The sequence below is a fragment of the Mastacembelus armatus genome, chromosome 4 (genome assembly GCF_900324485.2).
Source record: "Mastacembelus armatus chromosome 4, fMasArm1.2, whole genome shotgun sequence".
Taxonomy (NCBI): Eukaryota; Metazoa; Chordata; class Actinopteri; order Synbranchiformes; family Mastacembelidae; genus Mastacembelus; species Mastacembelus armatus.
The window spans coordinates 5259823-5278825 of record NC_046636.1 but is presented as its reverse complement, the minus strand read 5'-3'; the positions used below and the strand labels follow the sequence as shown (position 1 = coordinate 5278825).

The window sequence follows — 19003 nt, the reverse complement described above, 5'->3', positions numbered from 1 at the left end:
ATATGCAGAGTAAATTTTTTTGGTGGGTTTGTCCCTGAGCTAAACTTTCCACAAACACGACATCTGACACACAGCTGATATAAAAACACAGATAATAGCGACTTCAAAAACTACTTAGATGATGATCTTTGCTAACTGACTCAAATTCTGAAAAATAAGGACCCAAGATCTGTGACTACTAATCCACAGCCCACGCCACGCCCACAAAAGTTCACTTCATACAAAACTGCAGGTTATCGTGCTGTGGTTATCCTGCAGTGGTCTGTGTAAAACAACCATGTAGCTTAAGTAGGGCTTCTCTCTCCAAACAGTTGTTTTTCTCAGAGGTTTGGACAGGATGAAAAGCAACAAAAGGACAGTGATCTTTAAATCTAAGCCACTAAAACAGTCTGGCTGTCCTGACACTTTTTCTTTGTCCCCAAAGTGTAAGCACTGGAAATGAACGTGTGAGTGAGACAAAGTTACTGTGTGTGGATGCTAAATGAGCTGAACATAACCTTTACACTCTCAGGAAACTCATCTGCTGAGCAGTGCAGAAGCACATGTCCTTTATTAGGCAGGTTCATGTAGATGCAGTTGGCAGCTTGGTCATCAGGCACCGTCAGTTTGTCATAGCGATGGTCACTCATTTGCTGCATGATCTACACACACAGGAGACAGGCAGGAAAAAGACATTTAGATAAACGGCTGAGTGTCCGTAGGGCTTTCAGAGAGACAGACAAAAAACAGACACTCAGAGTCAGAAGTCCACAAAGGCAGCACCACATCTTTTTTTTTTACTGGCCAAACCACTCTCAAGGCCTGGAGGTCCTTAATGGAGAACACAGGAGCAGACAGACATTCTTTCTCAGCAGATGTCATGTTATTTATGTAATCTAAAAGAGGTGAAGGTGGGACAGATGGTGGGGGGTGGGAGGCTGAGAAGACGCCGCGTTGCCAAGTGGAAGTCGTGGGGCAAGGATGTTATGACCAGAGGAGAGACAGGTGTCTCTTAATGTTTATGAGGGGAACATCTGCAGACGGAGACCTCAGAGAAGAGATGGGGAGGGGAGGTGGAAAGTGAGTGTTAAAAAAGTGTCAACATTAAAAAGGTATTTTGAGAAGTGAGATTTTTAACAGATATAAATTTCCACTGTCTCATTTGAAGGATCTTTTCTACCACTCACTTTCACCTCTAACTGTGTGGGAATGAGGTGGTTGGCTTCTAATAACTAGCAGTTAAAAAAACAAACAAACAATCACATTACATTTACACTGCAATCAGAAAGTGTGTCTGCTGCTTGACATACTTAAAGCTTTAGAGTGTGAGCACATGTGATTACATGTGATTAGCAATGTAAAATAAGAAAATGGGTAGTTGGGGAGCACAACGGACTTTGTTGTTGAAGATCATTTTGATTTCCACTGAACAGGGAAGGACAGAGTGTTTAGTGAAATGCCGAAAGGCTTTTTATGTATGTTACATGCAAATATGGATTACTCATTACTCATAAGATAAGATAAACACACTCACATTCTTTGTGCCTTCGACAATACGAGATATTTATTACTACGAGAGCCAACCCAGTTCTTTAAAGTAATTTGTTTGGGCTTTCCCAGGAAAAATCTGTTCAGTACACAAGAAGTGGGACATTTTATGTTTCTGGCAGCAGTAACAGTGCTTAGCTGGAATACAAAAAGAACAATTGAGAGGTCAGTAAAAGCAGTAAATTCCACCATTAAATGGAAGACCTAAGGATAAAGCTGTCATGAGACAGGGCTGTTTGTTAAATGGAGGAGTGATCTCTTGGAAGTGCAGTGCAAAATCAACACAGCAATAGACCTCTTGAAACAATGTTAAAAACAGACAGAGGGGAAATCGCTGCCAAACAACTAATGTTTTACACATCTAAATGCTATATATCATTTTTGATTCGTCAATGGTAAATTAAGAACTCAATTTAGTTCAGTTCACTTTTATTTGAACAGCGGACAAAATCAGCTTTATAGTGGAAAATCGACACCTGCAATATACATGTATGATAAATTAACACCTCCAATACAAACGCGTGGAAAACTGACACCTCCAGTACAAATGGAGGGTGACGTAAGAGGGTGACTGGTAAAGCTAAAGACTGCCGGTCATTCTGGGAATGGGTGCTGCAGAGGCAATTTTACGGAATGATGACTTCATGAGTGAAGCTTGGCACTGACAGTAGCAGATGGATGATAAAATCCATCCGGTCAGTGTGTATTCTCATCCTCAGGAGACTTAAACATAGACAGGAGACTACACCTTCTTTACACAAACACATATGCTGAGCACATCCCAGCTAAAAAAAAAAAACAAAACAAACCAAAAAAAAAAACTTCAGAGGGCAAAAATGAACTAAGCAGACATCAAAAACACACTGCAGAGCTTCAATTCTCTCTCATTCATTAAAATGAGTCACACACTTTCCAAAAAGGTCAGAGCTTATCTCATCAGTGAATATGCTGTAGGAGAAAAATTAACCAGGCTCCAACTTCAATAGAAACAAAGTGGCTTTGTCTAAGGGTACACAGACAAGGAGCCTCATTGCCCTAAGAGCACTTACATCCAAAACAAGCTCTTTCAATTCATTAAACCAGCATCCATAAGATCTCACTCCTCCCACAAAGAGAACATTACCTAATGTCGAATCCAGGGTTGTTAAAAGTCCCTTAAAACAGGAGCTAATTGCTGCAAGAGAGTGTGATGTAAGCCTTAATTAGAAAGTGAGCAGTCTGTCATTAAGTCTTGCTAACGGCTACTCCATGCTCCAGTAGCCAATTACTGGGGTGATCAAACAGGCAGCATTTTTTAACGAGTTGACGCTGGAATACAAATTTAATTAGCGCATGTTTATGCGTAGATTCTTGAGCTTTTCTGTACATTTCAGCAATGCAAACATTCTTCCACACCAACAAGTCTGACCTTGTACTTCCCTTAAGTACTTGCCTCATTATGATATGCTGTGTAGTGTTAACACTAGTGTTAATTACCTCTGACATAAACTAAGTGACTTTTAACCCTTTTTGTGTCCAGGCCAGTAGGGGGAGATATCACATTAGGAGGCATGTGAGATGCTCTGCCAGAAAGGCCAAGGGTGTATGTGCTTGTGAGTCGAAGTCTTTACGTAATTAAATGCAGAACAGGTGCGTGTCTGTGCTGTGTAAATTTGACATTACATATTCCACTGTATTTCATGTATGTCATGAATTCTGTCAAAAAGCTTCACCAAGAGTCTTACATAATGTTTGGGAATTTGAGGGATAATTCCATCAGAGGGATGGGCTGAGATTTATTACTCTCTTTGTGAAAATGACAATTTGTCTTTGTCAGGGTGAAAACGGTCTTCTTGTACGTTGAGTCCTTCAGTGTCTCAGAGTTCAGTGTGTTTTTAATGTTGCAATGAAGCTCGATCAATGCAGAAGCCTTTTAAGTCTTAATGAACTCAGGCAGTTAGACAGAAGGACAACCCCCTTGAAACTGAAGTGAGCATGAGTGCCAGGGGCAATCCTCACATATTAGCTGAGAATATGAATTAATAGGTTAAGAGTTTAAAGCGACAGGTGGATTAAATGTGTTTGCAGTGATCAACCTGTAAGGGAGTCTGCTCTGAACCAACACATGTGATGGATCTACTGCATCAATGTATGTCATAATTAAAAAAACACCACACTGAATCAGTGGTTTCCATGACTACAGAGGGAATCATAGCAATGTGATGACGCGTCTGCTGAACATACAACTCACTCATACACAGGTTTCTTACTTTGAGGGCTTTCTGTGCTGGTTCACTGGAGCCGATGACAATGAGCCCTGGCCCCCCCATGCTGCAGAAACTCTTCAGGTGCAGAGCTTCCAGCACAGGCACAGTTGAAACAGCATAGTCCTGTAAAACACAAGCAGCAACTGAGTAAGACAAGCCTGATGAAGACACAGGACAAGCCAAGGTAATAAAAACATAATTTGAATTACTCACTCCTCTGTCTAGGGTCAAAATATTGAGCACATAGGGCATTTAGTGTCATGAATTACTGTTCCCTTACAATTATATTTCTATGCAGGCAGCTAGGAGACAAGCTTCATGTACTGAAAGAGTGTGATTATTAAATATATACTGTGAGCTGTGGTTATATATGTAATCTAATGCTTCCCTTTTTCTCCAAACATGCCTTTGTTAAAATAATTTCATTCATCACAGGGAAGAACTACAGCTCCACTGAGTGCAAGTGAAATGTGATGCATCACTTTTTATAAGACAATATTGTGGTGGCTTGTGCTTATTAAATAGGGTCTCAAGTGGCCTTTAAAATAAAGTAGCAGGCGTCTCATGGGCGGAAACAACAGGATTGTCTGGGAGATGATGTCAATGAACTGAGGGCTCATGGGAAAATTACTAAGCAACTTTAGGTCTGATTAAAGAGGCTTTCTGTGGCTGAAGGGGGTTTCATGATGGGCATCTGAACTAGAACTTACAAAACAACAACTGATACTTTCAACAACTGTCATGGATAAGGCACAGCTGCCAATTGGGGATTTAGTGTAGTTATCTATAATTACTAGAAACAATATTTATGACTACATCAACAAAAAACAATGTAAAATATCTGGGGAAAAAGATATCCTTAGCTGTTCTAAAACTCAGCTGAAATGGTGCATGGGACTATATAGAAACTTGGTTACATTTATGGCAATATAAAGTCTGTACTATTACTCTGATTGGTTTATAGAGAAAACATGACATCACATTTTCCTATTTCAAACCTGTGAGAAAGGCAATGACACAAACAAAAATGTAGAACAAAAATGTAGAAAAAGTGAACTGGCCAAAGCTGTTCAGAAAATTCTGTGTTCATGTAGGCCCCATCACTAAGAGGCTATGTTTTCGGGGACTTTAAGTCTTTTGTTAACTTTTCAGAATGAGGATAAAAGCAGTATTCAGCCAGCAATAACATCCATAATATATGGTTCATTGTAGTGCAGAATATGATCACATGTGCAGTACTCTGTAGTGTTTTATTTATCTTTAGCTTTCTACAGATGATTTTGGACTGGCTCCTTCATTTAAATGGCAGTTGAAAATCTCCTTGCTTGCAAGAATTAAAGCCATATTTGAAGAATTACACCATAACCTGTCGAAACAAGTTAATTTACTGTTGACTCTGTTTTGATTTTGATTTACTGGACTGGAGGAATTTCCCACTTTCAAGTTGATTGATTGAATGGTTGATACGGAGACTGTATCAAAGACAGAGTTTCTGACAGTTAAAACACACTATAAGCCTTTTGAGAATTATTAAAACTAGAGTTGGGTCCTACAGAGATTTATAAACCTTGAAATGATACTGAGCTGTAATTTGAATTATAATAGAATATGAAACTTCAAGCTTTTTTCCCCAAGACTTTTCCTTCCTGAATCTATGTGAATACATTACTTGGCCATATAAATAACTTTTCCAACTGACATGCATGTGTTTTTATAATCGCATAATATGTTTTGAATGGGTTTTTATAGCTCTTAGCTTCATAAAACCCTATGAGCTATTGTGTACATTTTCCATCATTACACTGCACTGTGAACTTTTTCCATTCATGTATATGTTAACACTTTTCAGGTCAATATTTGTACTACTTCGTTAGCTGCATTGATGTGCTATGATTCACTGAAACAGTTATTGTCACTTGGCAGTTCATCAGGCGAAGTGCTTCAATCACTTTTTTATGCTTCCATGAACTCTCTCCTGGGTAACTGTTTAGAAGATATAAAGGGACATCTGGGATTTATGTGATCTGAACTTTCCTCATTCTTTATGCATGAACAGAAAGTGTTGTTGCTGTGTCAAATTAGAAATATGACTCATAAGTTTCTCCTTATCAAGATAAATCCTTAAGGGAGTTAAGGGAGAGTTATTTTTTAATCTGCACTAACAGGTGACCTTACTGACTAAAACCCAGAAGTTCAGCAGACTGAGTTTATCCAACTTAATGTCTTTCTGGGGCAAATCTAGACACTTCTTCTTTATAACAGAAAAAAAGGTGGATTAACCTCTGCATTACATCCTGTACAAGCTCATTCCATCAACAGCGCCAATTACTCTGACCTCTGCAAGCACCATAAAGAAAAGAGCTTCAACATGTGCACATAGTTGTTGAGTGCTAAACAAACCTGGCAATGAAATGATCTTTAATTTGATAATGAAAGGAAAAAGCAATGACAGGAGGAATCAATCTGATAAAAAAAAATGGAAAAAACAATAATGGACGCTCAAGTGATTTTTCCTTGTCATTTGCCAAAGATGCATCATTAAGTCCCGTCTTATCAAAGATAACAGAAAACACAGAGGAATCTGTAATGAGGAATGCAAATCAGATACAGATGGGCAGATGGAAGCACTACAATGAGACTATTCAGGTTACCATAATGTGCTGAACTCTTCATGCCATGACCCACCTCTGAACTTGTGAGTCAGCCGTCTTTTCTCTTTTGTCATGGTCTCTCAGAGCAAATCCAACACAGTACATATAACTCTGCAGTGTGAAGCCTCTTCACATTACAATAACAGTAAACAACACAGATAGGATCAGTGTGTATCTGTGACCCCTATAGGCTACATGTCAGTAGTAAAGCAAATCCTCCCTGAAACAAAGTTGTTGTCTCACTGATTTTTGGAATATTTTTATGAATATTTCCTGTTTGTCATGAGGGGTTGTTATCAGGGATATTAGTCAGAAAGTAGTTGAAAACACAAAATACAGTGAGAACCATTTGACATACAAACCTGTGATATCAACAGGGGCCTACAAACCAACAGACCAAGCAAAACTACTGCCTGTTACTTACAGAACAAGCCTGATAATTAACAACAATCCAAACCAAAACAAGCTTTTCAAAGATGAACACAGAAAGTTGACACTGAATCCCACCAATTAAAAAAGGTAAAATACTTCACACTACTACATGTTTTTTAATCTCAAGCGGCAAATCACATTTCAAGTGTCACAAATCATCCAAGAATCAACTTTGAATGTAATTTCTAAGGTGAAGCCATTTACTAACAGTGATGGGGTCATTTAAATTGATTTGAATTCCAAACAGCAACAAATGTGAAAAACAGCAGTGATGAGTGGACAGGTTGATTTATTTAATAAATATATCACAGAACGAAATTGTTCATAAAATAATTCAGGAGAAAGGTGTTTAAGCTCCCAAACAGCATTTTAATAAGTGATGTCATCTACTTGTTTTTTTTATAGTGTACATTGTTCAAAGACCTGCATCAACAGCTGATTAAAAATGCCTCCAAGCCAGCTGAGGCCTGGACCCAGGCATTAATGCCTGACTGCCAGTGGGATTTTTTACAGCTGCATCCATCAATAACCTCATCAGACACTGGTGCTAAATTGTGCTAAACTACAAAGTACACACACACACACACGCACACACACACACACACACACACACACACACGCGCGCACACACACACGCGCACACACACACACACGCACACACTGAAATGTATCATCATTAATTTGCCCTTATATTCAGCCAAAATGATGAGAGTGATCTCACTGCCATGCTTTATATAGTCATATGTACTGTATATAGCCCAGAGAGAGTGTAGCCCTGAAGCAGCCTGGAAGAGAGATAATGGCATCCAGGAGAGCAAAGTGAATCCAGTAAAAGAAGAACTAGAGGCAGAGGTGGATGGATGGAAGGCAGATATAATGGATAGAAGGAGAGGGGAGGTAGAGTGAGGCAGAGATAGAGAGAGGAACAAATGGAATTAGAGAGGAAAGGAAGGTGGAACAGGAAGAAAGGGGGCAGATGAATGGAGTGATGATGCTGTTATCTTCCTGGCCTAAAGCTTTTATGATTGATAATGTATTTATCTCTTCTTCTCCTGCTGTGATGTCTAATCACTCACAGCAAGCTTGTGTTTAGGGACCATTTAAGAGACTAATGAAGGTAGGGTGGTGGTTGTGCTTTCAGTAAAGTATATTCCTGTGAAGATTTCCATCCATACTCTTACATAAAGTCACCAGAAAAGCGTATAGGTTCTACATAAAACATAACGCACTTGTATATTTCCATAATAATTAAAGTTAAGACGCATCCTCTGAAGGAAAAGCTATTTTACTCATTTTTGGTATTGTCCTAACTGTACCTCTCTGGAACTTGTATCTTTGCAGAAACAGAAGCACAACTTACTATTATTTTTGACAGTTTTTAATAAAGTTGACTTATCAGCAAAAGATTTTTCCCTCAGGATTTGGAACCCATGAATTGCACTTGGCCATTTCCTACATCAGTACATTATTTCAACTCACCTTAAAGGCATCTGCTAGGATCTCGGCTCCTCTCTGATTGGTGCGTTTGGAAAGGCCCACGAAGAACTCTCTACCTAAAAAAACCGATATGATCAATAAAATGGTGTTGGCAAAAAATCTGTCAATAATCATTATTACATGGAGAACAATGTATCAATAGATCTACAGTGCTGAAGTCTAAAAATCTTGAACAATACTACAGTGAGCCTGGAGTTACAGTAGCTGCAGTCACCACAGTGTGTACTTTATGCATGCCTGTGAGAAAGGCCTGTGGTCAGTATGGTGGAGCACAGACAGAGTCCTGAATTCCTGGCACGGTTGCAGCAGCACACTGAGCTCACTGATGGGCTCCTAATGTAGAAGGCTGAGCCTTTACAAAATGAGCCATCAGTCAGGCCCTGCCAACAGGAAATGTTTCTAGCTCTGCCATGTGAAACCGATTTCAGTTGGAAGGCATAAACGCTCAGAGTCAGTGTCTAGAAACCCAATTAAATGTACCATGCTTTTTTCTAGAGGCCTGTGGTGTGTAGAAGAGACTGACCCACATTTTAACTAACCACACAACTGTAACAGAACGTACAGAAAATCTAATAGAAACCACAATGTTCCTGATTCTAGGTTTGATCAGTTTTATTACCTGAAGTGCAGAGTAACAACAGACCCATGAGCAGGCACACAGAGTTCTACTCAAGCAATTTGACCATGCAGTATCACACACTACTTTTTTTGCCAAAGATTACTTTTGAGGGAAAATTTGTGTGGAAGCTACCTGTGAAAAGAACATCGCCTCCATCCAGCGTGGCGTTTTCATCAGTCATTTCCACAATGTTCAGATTCAAATTCTTCAGAGCTCCTTTCATTGCCTCAATCTGGAAGGAACACACAAACAGAAATCCATTTAAACATCCCTGATAAACTAAATACAGGTTTATGATGATGCATAGTTAAACTCTAAACCTGCACGGTCCTGTTGTTATCATAAACAAACTAAATACAACTCATTTTGGGGATTTTCATTTGATTTGTATAAGGCATAGTAGGTTCTGGAGATTGAGAACAATGGAAAACTATTGGTGATGACATCATTTAAATGAGCCAAGTAATGATGTCATTTTGGAGGAAGGGTGTTAAAACCTTTATAAGACAGCGTCTGTGAACCACGAGACCAAGACAAACTCTAAAAAATGCCTCTTTTTGCCTCAGTGTTCTGGGTCATCTATTTTTCATACATTTATAAGATGGAAGACGGCCATATGAGGCACCGAACATACTATTAACTTATATTTTAAAAAAGCATTGGTAGAAAATTGCAGCAAATCTACATTTCACCTGTACATCTGCTCTGTTGAACCTGAAACTAGGGGGAGGAGCAAGCATTTTTTGGCTGAACTTCAGCTGGTCTGCCCACGTTTGACCGCCCAGTGTGATTTTAACGGACCTGTTATTGGGGTTCCTGCAGGAATTGTTTCCAAGGCCAGTCATTTTAGAAAGACCATCAGTGTTTCCACAAGCCTAATCTCATAATGACCTCAGCCTGCCCACTGTGCTTTTTGCCAAATACAATTTCTCTCCTTATTTGTAGAAGGCCCAGCCATGAGGTCATACAGGTAGGATGCCCTGTATTTTCCAGATAACACAACAAAGGTTTGCACATGAATACTGTCTTTTTTTGTACACACATACACTCATTCACACAGACACTCGTGCAAATATTAAAAAAACAGCTGTATAACCATTTGCAAACTATTATTTATTACAGTTTTTTATTAGAATTTGCCTTTATTTAAATGACATTATGACACAATGGCTCACAACCACAATGGCATTTGACCAATCTGTTCACTTTCCAAAAGTAACATATAAGTAAGTACAATCCCAAGAATCATCAAACTTTCCTCTTCCATGTTTCATCAGCCTGCAGGCATTCTGCTCATCTTTCTGCTTCATTTAACCAAGAGGAACACAGTGTCCTTCCAAGTAACTAGGTTCACAGATTCATAGTTGGTTTCTTAAAAGCTTTTACAGCAACTGTGTGCAGTATATTAAATATGGGTAACAGTTGAACCCTGTCATTTTTTGTTTGTGCAAAGAAGAGCCAAAGAAAGGCAAGCCAAGGCATCACTTGTGCTTTTTATTTAGTTTGGTTTGTAAAAATGTTTGGTAGCAAATAAAAGGTTGAGTCAGCTTCTTCAGAAGCAAACAATCCAGATGGCTGATGAGAATCTATGCTTTTGATTTTTGTTCAACTTGTGTTACATTGTCTTTGTGCGACATTGCTCTGGAGGCTTAACGAGTCCCATTCCTGCACCATCACTGATTCATTATCTATGAGGAAACTTCAGTCAAATGAATCAGTCCAGAAAACACTTTCACAAACATGAAGACATGACTTTAGATTTTAGTCCCAAAGGTTAAACACTTTGAGTGGATATACCTACATCCACTGGGCCAAACACATTAGCTTCTATTTAACACTATGCTGTCTTTATCAGTGACTCCTTATTTCTTTTTAACTTGTCTGTAGCCCTGTGGAGCCTCCACTATCACAGTGGTTGTCTGCCCAGGAATCTGTTGGACTGCATGAGGCAGCTTACCTCAGCTCTCTGGCATTTCCTCTGACATTACTGGTGGTGATCTGACCCAAAGGGTGTTTAGTCTCCTCACACCATTTGATATGTAATGGTCCCTATACATAGACAGCAACATGGTATGTGCTCTGTTTGCTGTGTTTATGTGTGGCACAGAGCATCAATTAAGCGGTCTTTCTACATGGATACAAAATCTGCACATGGAAAATGAGATGTGGACAAAAAAAAAAAAAAAAAAACAAAGATGTTTGAGAAAAAAAAAAATTAAGACAACCAAGACAAGGACCTTATGCTCAAAATTCAATCCTGCCAATGTCTCAAACAAAGTATGCAGGATCTACTAAAGATAAACCAAGTCATTGTGGAAAAAAAATCTTCTGGAGTGACGAATGTATAAAAACCCTTGGTTTAATCTGCTATATTGTAAGTATGGCAACCAGGTTTGACCTCACATGGTCTTCATCAAGGTTAAATTATTAAAACAGATTGTTTACATCTGTTGCTTCTTGGAGTAAGTAAAATGGAAGGGACATCATAACCAGCACATCACCTTCAGAGACACACGTCATTATAGCAAAGCAATTTACAATATTAAGGCAGTTACAAACAACAATAACAAATACATTTATAAAGGACTGGCACACTGAGGACTGTAATTTATTTCTTCATTTAAACCTGGATATCTCAAGGTGTCGCATCGAAAATTCCGATTTCTGTTTGTAATAGTTTTGTAAGTGATTTTTCCCCTAAAGAGAACAAAACAAAATGGTCATTTTAAGTTAATGCAGTGGAGATTGCTAATACTGTAGTTTAATTGACTTGCTGGGTAGTTTGTGAATTGTCAGATATATGGGGTACACAAAACATTTTAATTAGCATAAAAATATCAATAAAAAAGTAAAATTAACAACTGATCAAGCTACGGTTCATGAAGTACACAACATATTTCCATGGCCTTTGAGCCAAATGATATCAGCTTTCAATGAATGAATTGATGCCCCATACCAGTGTAGTTTGGTTTTGCTAGACTGTCTTGTCTTTCAAGTGGAGGTGGGTGCTTGGACCGAGGAACCAAGTGTGACCCACTTCTGGCTCATATATGCTGCTCATTTTGTGGGTACGGACATGGAACAGTTGCTGAGAGTCACCCCAGGCTATCTTTTGGTCTATGCCAACATCAGAAATAGTTCATGTAAGCACGGAATGTGCAGGATTTAAGCCACTTTTTAATAATATCATTTGGATTTTTGGGTGCTAGAAACTTTTTATCTGGATCTATCTTCAAAACACTTTGAATTCCAAAGCCTGCATTCAAAGTCCCAAAGCATCCAATAAGATTGTGGACTGCTTAGCGATCAGCACTCAGGTCCTGCACAGGGCAAAAAAACAAACGCAACAGACTTTTTGCTGCATTTCATTCGGGATGATGGCCTGTGGCAGGGAGATCCTGGAAGTGCAGAAGAAGAAGTATTCGTTTGAAAAGTAACACTACAATAAATTACAGTACAGTAAAGGGATGCACCTGCTCAACTACAATGCACCCAATAGGGTGTGGTGCAACAACTCAGCTGGCAGCAAAAAGCTTCACTTAAACCAAGAAAATCTTCCTGGAACCATTGTACCTCCACCTGTCCACATTCTTGATACTGTTTATGGCATGTTTTGACGCTTCCATCAGCAGGTTGTAACAGAAAGAGTGATTCACTGAAGCAGATAACCTATATAACTTATGCATAGTTGGAAGGAGTTTTCCTGCTGTCACAAATCCACTCTGAGATCCAGTGAGGTTTGTGTTCTCACATACCCTCCTACAATCACTGGGCTCTCAAGCTGCTATTTTCAAAGTTGATGCACAACTCTTTCTTTTGTAACCTCTCCATCAATAACTTTTTGTTTGCAGCTGAATATTATTCTACCTTCTACAATAAAGCAGACGGTTAATGTACATGACATTTAAATGTTCTTTTTCTTTTTGTCATCTCTGCCTTTGCCGCTCGAATATACAAACGCTTGTTTATACGTTTTGCTGTACAGAGCACTAAGTACTCTGCTGGCTGCTGCTGCGTAGTAAAACAATTAGCATGCATACCACTGCAAGTCCTGTGAATTAGAGAGGATTAAGCTTAAAGTTGGTGTTCTGCAGCTTCCTCTTGTGGTTCATTTCACTCTCAGACAAAAATAAACAAATCCACTGGATACAGTGACTAATTTAAGGTCCATTAGTCATCAAGTCAGGTACATTTGTCTGTTTCTTTACCTTAGTGGCAAGCCTAAGCCTTAAAAAAGGGAGAGCGACAATAATATTCTCATCTAACTAATGGTAGAAATATTTTAGGATTCATAAGATGACCTTTGACCAAATTATCTCCAACTCTTTTTTTATCATCCTTCCTTTCTTCACTCCCTTTCCTTCTTTGCCTTACATTCATTCTGTCCTCTAGACCCCCGTGGCAGGGTCAAGAATGCTCCTACAGTGGCTTCCCATGCAGAGGGGCCTATTATCTCTGTGAGAGACATCCAATACCCCACCCTGCCTTCGTGCCAACTCTTGTTGCCAGCCCCTCCTTCTCTTCTCCCTCCAGCCTTCCACTGCTCTAGTCTTCTCTCTCCTCCTTTTCCCCAGAGTGCTTGGCCAGGCGACATGCTGTTAGCCAGCACCCTGCTTTGAATGAAAAAGACCTTTTAAAATTCATTAGGAGCTGAAGGCTTTGAGGGCCAGTCGGTCTGCCTGCCACATTCCTGCCGTTCCAGCACAGGACAGGGGAGACGGAGCAGAGAGAATAGCCTTTTATTTGGGGCTTTTTATGGACCCCTTCTCCCTTCTCTCACCCCTGGTACCCGTGGATATCGCATTCTGCTAAAGAGGACCATCAGACTGATAGAACATGGTGCATTTGGAAAGGGAATTGAGTACACAACAATAGCATTCCTGAAGGTCATCCTAGCCTCCCAAAACCAGGCAACAGAGTCCCACGCTCCAACATAATGGGGGTACAGCATTCCTCTGAGCTTCACAAGGCAGGAGGTTAACCTCTTTAATCACTGTTATTGGCTGTAATTTGTAAATCAATGGCTCATAATGCTACTGTACTGTACTATCACCTAAAAAAGTATTAGCAAAGTACTAGCAAACAGTATTTTCACACCTAGCATATGTTCAGACCAAAAATCTAATAAACAATTTGACGAAAGAACAAAACAGCTCTGTGCAAAAACAAAGACAAAGGAAAAAAAATGATTTGTTTGTACTGACATGTGGGCACAAGTTTGAACTGGGAGTTTTGTGCGTCATAGCTGAAGCTTTGGCTGGACATCCGAGCCACAAATGATGATTGTAACAGATAGCAGAGCCAAAATGCAGGGGAAAGTTCAAAGACTATCATTGTACTGAATGGTATAATGACAGCATTTCAGGGCAATCGACCAAGTGGAATTTAAAATAAATGCACAGATTGCATTAGCTATTGAACAATTATTTGGATAAAGCTATCTAAAATCTTTCTGGTATTGAGACTCTCACGTCACGGGTGAAACCGAATTTATTACCTTTGCTGAGAAGTGCAATTAAAAGACTCTATAGATTTGTCAGAAGTTTACAAAGAGAGACTGCTGAAGACACACTGATGTAAACAGGGAAAAAAAAAAAAAAAAAAAATCTGAACGTGAAGTTCTGATACTGGAAATCAGGACTAAATGAGTTATTCCAGTCTTTCTGGCAGGAACAGCAATCACAAGGAACGCACAAAGCTCTCACACACAGGTGCACCAATGGAAAAAGGACCCAGTTTGATGCCGTTATCGTGGTCAAATGCCACATCCCAAAGGTAACTAAACTGAAAATCATTTGCACTGTCACAGCCTGTAACAAAAATAAGAAATGACAACAAACAAACCCTCCAAGGCCTGTCCTTGCATTATCCAAACAAATCCTTGGAACATACCTGTGGCTAACCAAGCCATGACATACCCCATCTCTTGCAATCCCCCCCACCAGAAGGATTACATAAATGTTGAGAAGTAGGTCAATGTGAAGGCGTGCACAGTTAACAGTAGCAAGTCTGGAGACCCCTGCACCACATAAACCACAAGGTTCTGGCAGTCTGCCTCCACAGAAGAGCTGTTTCAGCCAAACCCAGTGCACTGTCAGAGTGCTTTCACGCAGGGCTCCCAGGATATCAGGGCTCCAAGGAAGAAAATGCCACATTATAGTCCTGATGGCTGAATGGTGGGGATAGCAGCAAGCACAGGATTACACAAATCATTTGAAACAGAGGGTGAAAAAGTAAAAGTGCAGGGCATTAAGTCTGTTAAATGGGATGTATTCAGCTTTGTAAAGTCCTATGGCGTGTGAAGAATCAGTGCTTTTCAGAGAGCTAAGAAAGACTGCTGTACACTTCAAGTAATTACACATTAAAGTAAGGATGAGCAGCACTGCAGAGACTCAAATAGAAACAAAGTCTTCTCTGTAATTGGTTTTCTATTAATGCTGTAGTGGTTCTTCATTAACCACTCTTTTTAGGAAAGCAAAATTGAAAGAGAATATCAAAATCATATCTTTTCATAAATTTTGGGTCCTGGATTTATACAACAGACTTAACAGTCCAGGGTCATTATATAAATCAGTCCCCCATCTACATCAATGACGCTGAACTTCCAAGAATCTACGTCTAATTTTCAAAGCTAACATAAAACATCCATAAAATGGTTTATACATTAGCAATTCAACTACAGAGGTTCTTAGGAATGATGACATATTAAGGATTGCTTCTGTTGAGTAAGGCCTGGAAAGAAGAGCCAACATTATCTGTTATCAGGAAACAGGGCCCACTACATTTCCAAACAGAGGAGCAATTACGTCAAAGTAATTCTAAGTCACTGTCATACAATGGGTACGGAAAGTATTCAGACCCCTTTAAATTTTTCACTTTTTGTGTCATTACAGCCATTTGCCAAAATCAAAAAAGTTCATTTTATTTCTCATTAATGTACACTCAGCACCCCATCTTGACAGAAAAAAATAGAAATGTAGACATTTTTGCAAATTTATTAAAAAAGAAAAACTGAAATATCACATGGTCATAAGTATTCAGACCCTTTGCAGTGACACTCATATTTAACTCACATGCTGTCCATTTCTTCTGATCCTCCTTGAGATGGTTCTGCTCCTTCATTGGAGTCCAGCTGTGTTTAATTAAACTGATTGGACTTGATTAGGAAAGGCACACACCTGTCTATATAAGACCTTACAGCTCACAGTGCATGTCAGAGCAAATGAGAATCATGAGGTCGAAGGAACCTCCCAAGGAGCTCAGAGACAGAATTGTGGCAAGGCACAGATCTGGCCAAGGTTACAAAAGAATTTCTGCAGCACTCAAGGTTCCTAAGAGCACAGTGGCCTCCATAATCCTCAAATGGAAAAAGTTTGGGACGACCAGAACTCTTCCTAGACCTGGCCGTCCAGCCAAACTGAACAATCGTGGGAGAAGAGCCTTGGTGAGAGAGGTAAAGAAGAACCCAAAGGTCACTGTGGCTGAGCTCCAGAGATGCAGTAGGGAGATGGGAGAAAGTTCCACAAAGTCAACTATCACTGCAGCCCTCCACCAGTCGGGGCTTTATGACAGAGTGGCCCGACGGAAGCCTCTCCTCAGTGCAAGACAAATGGAAGCCCACATAGAGTTTGCCAAAAAACACATGAAGGACTCCCAGACCATGAGAAATAAGATTCTCTGGTCTGATGAGATCAAGATTGAACTTTTTGGCGTTAATTCTAAGCAGTATGTGTGGAGAAAACCAGGCACTGCTCATCACCTGCCCAATACAATCCCTACAGTGAAACATGGTGGTGGGAGCATCATGTTGTGGGGTGTTTTTCAGCTGCAGGGACAGGACGACTGGTTGCAATTGAAGGAAAGATGAATGCGGCTAAGTACAGAGATATCCTGGAAGAAAACCTCTTCCAGAGTGCTCAGGACCTCAGACTGGGCCGAAGGTTCACCTTTCAACAGGACAATGACCCTAAGCACACAGCTAAAATAACAAAGGAGTGGCTTCGGAACAACTCTGTGACCGTTCTTGACTGGCCCCGCCAGAGCCCTGACCTAAACCCAATTGAGCATCTCTGGAGAGACCTGAAAATGGCTGTCCACCAACGTTCACCATCCAACCTGACAGAACTGGAGAGGATCTGCAAGGAAGAATGGCAGAGGATCCCCAAATCCAGGTGTAAAAAACTTGTTGCATCATTCCCAAGAAGACTCATGGCTGTACTAGCTCCAAAGGGTGCTTCTACTCAATACTGAGCACAGGGTCTGAATACTTATGACCATGTGATATTTCAGTTTTTCTTTTTTAATAAATTTGCAAAAATTTCTACATTTCTGTTTTTTTCTGTCAAGATGGGGTGCTGAGTGTACATTAATGAGAAATAAAATGAACTTTTTTGATTTTGGCAAATGGCTGCAATGACACAAAGAGTGAAAATTTTAAAGGGGTCTGAATACTTTCCATACCCACTGTAGATGGAGTCGAGCAAATCAAGAAATCAGAAATGATCGAAAACGCAGGAGTGACTTCAGTAATATCTTGTACTGTAACACCTTGCTGGTCAGAGTGCATGCTCAGATAGAAAGACACCCTAGCAAAGCCAAGTCCTGCAAAAATAAACAGAAATATGAGACTGTTTGACAAGTCCAAAGTCTGTCCCAGAGCAAATAAAGTGCTCACTCCAATCAGCAGGGCTGTAAAGAATGTGTTCACTGCCTACCTCTCACTGTGACGGCTCCACAAATACAGTACAGCTGCAGGCTAGGAACTGCTGGAAAGCAGACGGATTTAAGCTGCTTGTTACAAATGGATGTGAATCTCCACCGTGGGGAAAAACAGAAGGGGCTTCAAGTCCACTTGGCACCATCTCCTCTGTGTTTATTGGGTTTGACCCCTTACAGACTGGACCTCTACACCCAAACAAAGAGAAAAGCCAATAAACTCACCTACATCATGGAGAATTACAGTGACTACATTGATCTGATGATAGTTTATCAAACATCACTGCACTGCCTAAAATGTAGCCACCATAGAAAAGAAGACTGAAGACATATTAAATTCACAACCTGCTGTTTTCTTTTCTTGTTTTTTTTTTTTTTTTAAAATAAGAAAATTATTTGGCATCTGCTACAACCGCAGCTTCAACCCAGGCTGGTTGGACATCAGAAATAAGTTGTTTGCACTTGAGATGGACAGCTTGCATGCCTCAGGTTGCTATGCTGTATAACGTCGACAAGCGACACCAATAAGCTGCTTTTGAAACCAAGATTTCTTGTGCTGTATGACATCAGCTGGAAAAAAAGCACACTATTTTAAAGATCTGAGGTCTAACCAAAGCATGGTGAGGGCTAGCATGGATAGAGATCATTCCACTCTCCTTCGATGTTTTAAGAAGGGCTATAAATCTCCAGAGCTTTTCTCTGATAAAGTGAGTTTTACACGTAAACATTTACTTCATGTGACTGTCCAAAGTAATAAACAATGGAAAAAATGGAAAAAAAGTCACTGTAAAGTCATATTTCAACATTACAGTGAGTATGGGACAGTTTTTGTTCACATTAAGAACATATAGAGAAAACATGCCCTATTTTCTTTTTTTTTTTTTTAGGGAAACCTGAGGGGGGAAACTCGCCATCACCTTTTGGCCTACACAGGACCACCCACATCCCCAGTATAGGCTGGCGAGGCTGAAAATTCAAGGTAAATCAATCATTCCAAGTGCTACAGTGTAAGTATAAATTGTGAACAGGGGGGCATCTAGGACTGTAGTGTGCATAGGACAATACCAAGTTTTTTGCATGTTTTACATTTACTTTAAATCACAAACATTTTATGACAAATAAAGACTAAACGGGTTTTGAGTTAATTTATGCAGTAATCAATATTTTATATCAAAAGGGATATACTACACTCACTCTTAAGACTGTTTTTCCTTTTTGTTGAGAAATATTTGTTTTTTTGTACCTATTTATTTTACATACGCTTCATGTCTATGTTGCACTTTGGTTTCTACCAAAGAACAACTGCCAATGAAAAC

At 39.7% G+C, this 19003-nt stretch overlaps 1 protein-coding gene across 5 annotated transcripts in view; it reads right to left on the bottom strand.

Annotated features, from left to right (window-relative positions):
• Positions 1-19003, bottom strand: part of ddah1 (dimethylarginine dimethylaminohydrolase 1) — a 65481-nt gene that overhangs the window by 6887 nt on the left and 39591 nt on the right. For all 5 annotated transcript variants that reach the window (XM_033325168.1, XM_026323463.1, XM_026323460.2 and 2 more), the window contains 4 exons: positions 9105-9204; positions 8336-8409; positions 3777-3896; positions 498-641 (listed from right to left, as the gene is read on the bottom strand). In XM_033325168.1, coding sequence (XP_033181059.1) covers positions 498-641; positions 3777-3896; positions 8336-8409; positions 9105-9195 — 429 coding nt within the window. In that variant the 5' untranslated portion in view covers positions 9196-9204. The remainder of the gene's footprint in view (positions 1-497; positions 642-3776; positions 3897-8335; positions 8410-9104; positions 9205-19003) is intronic.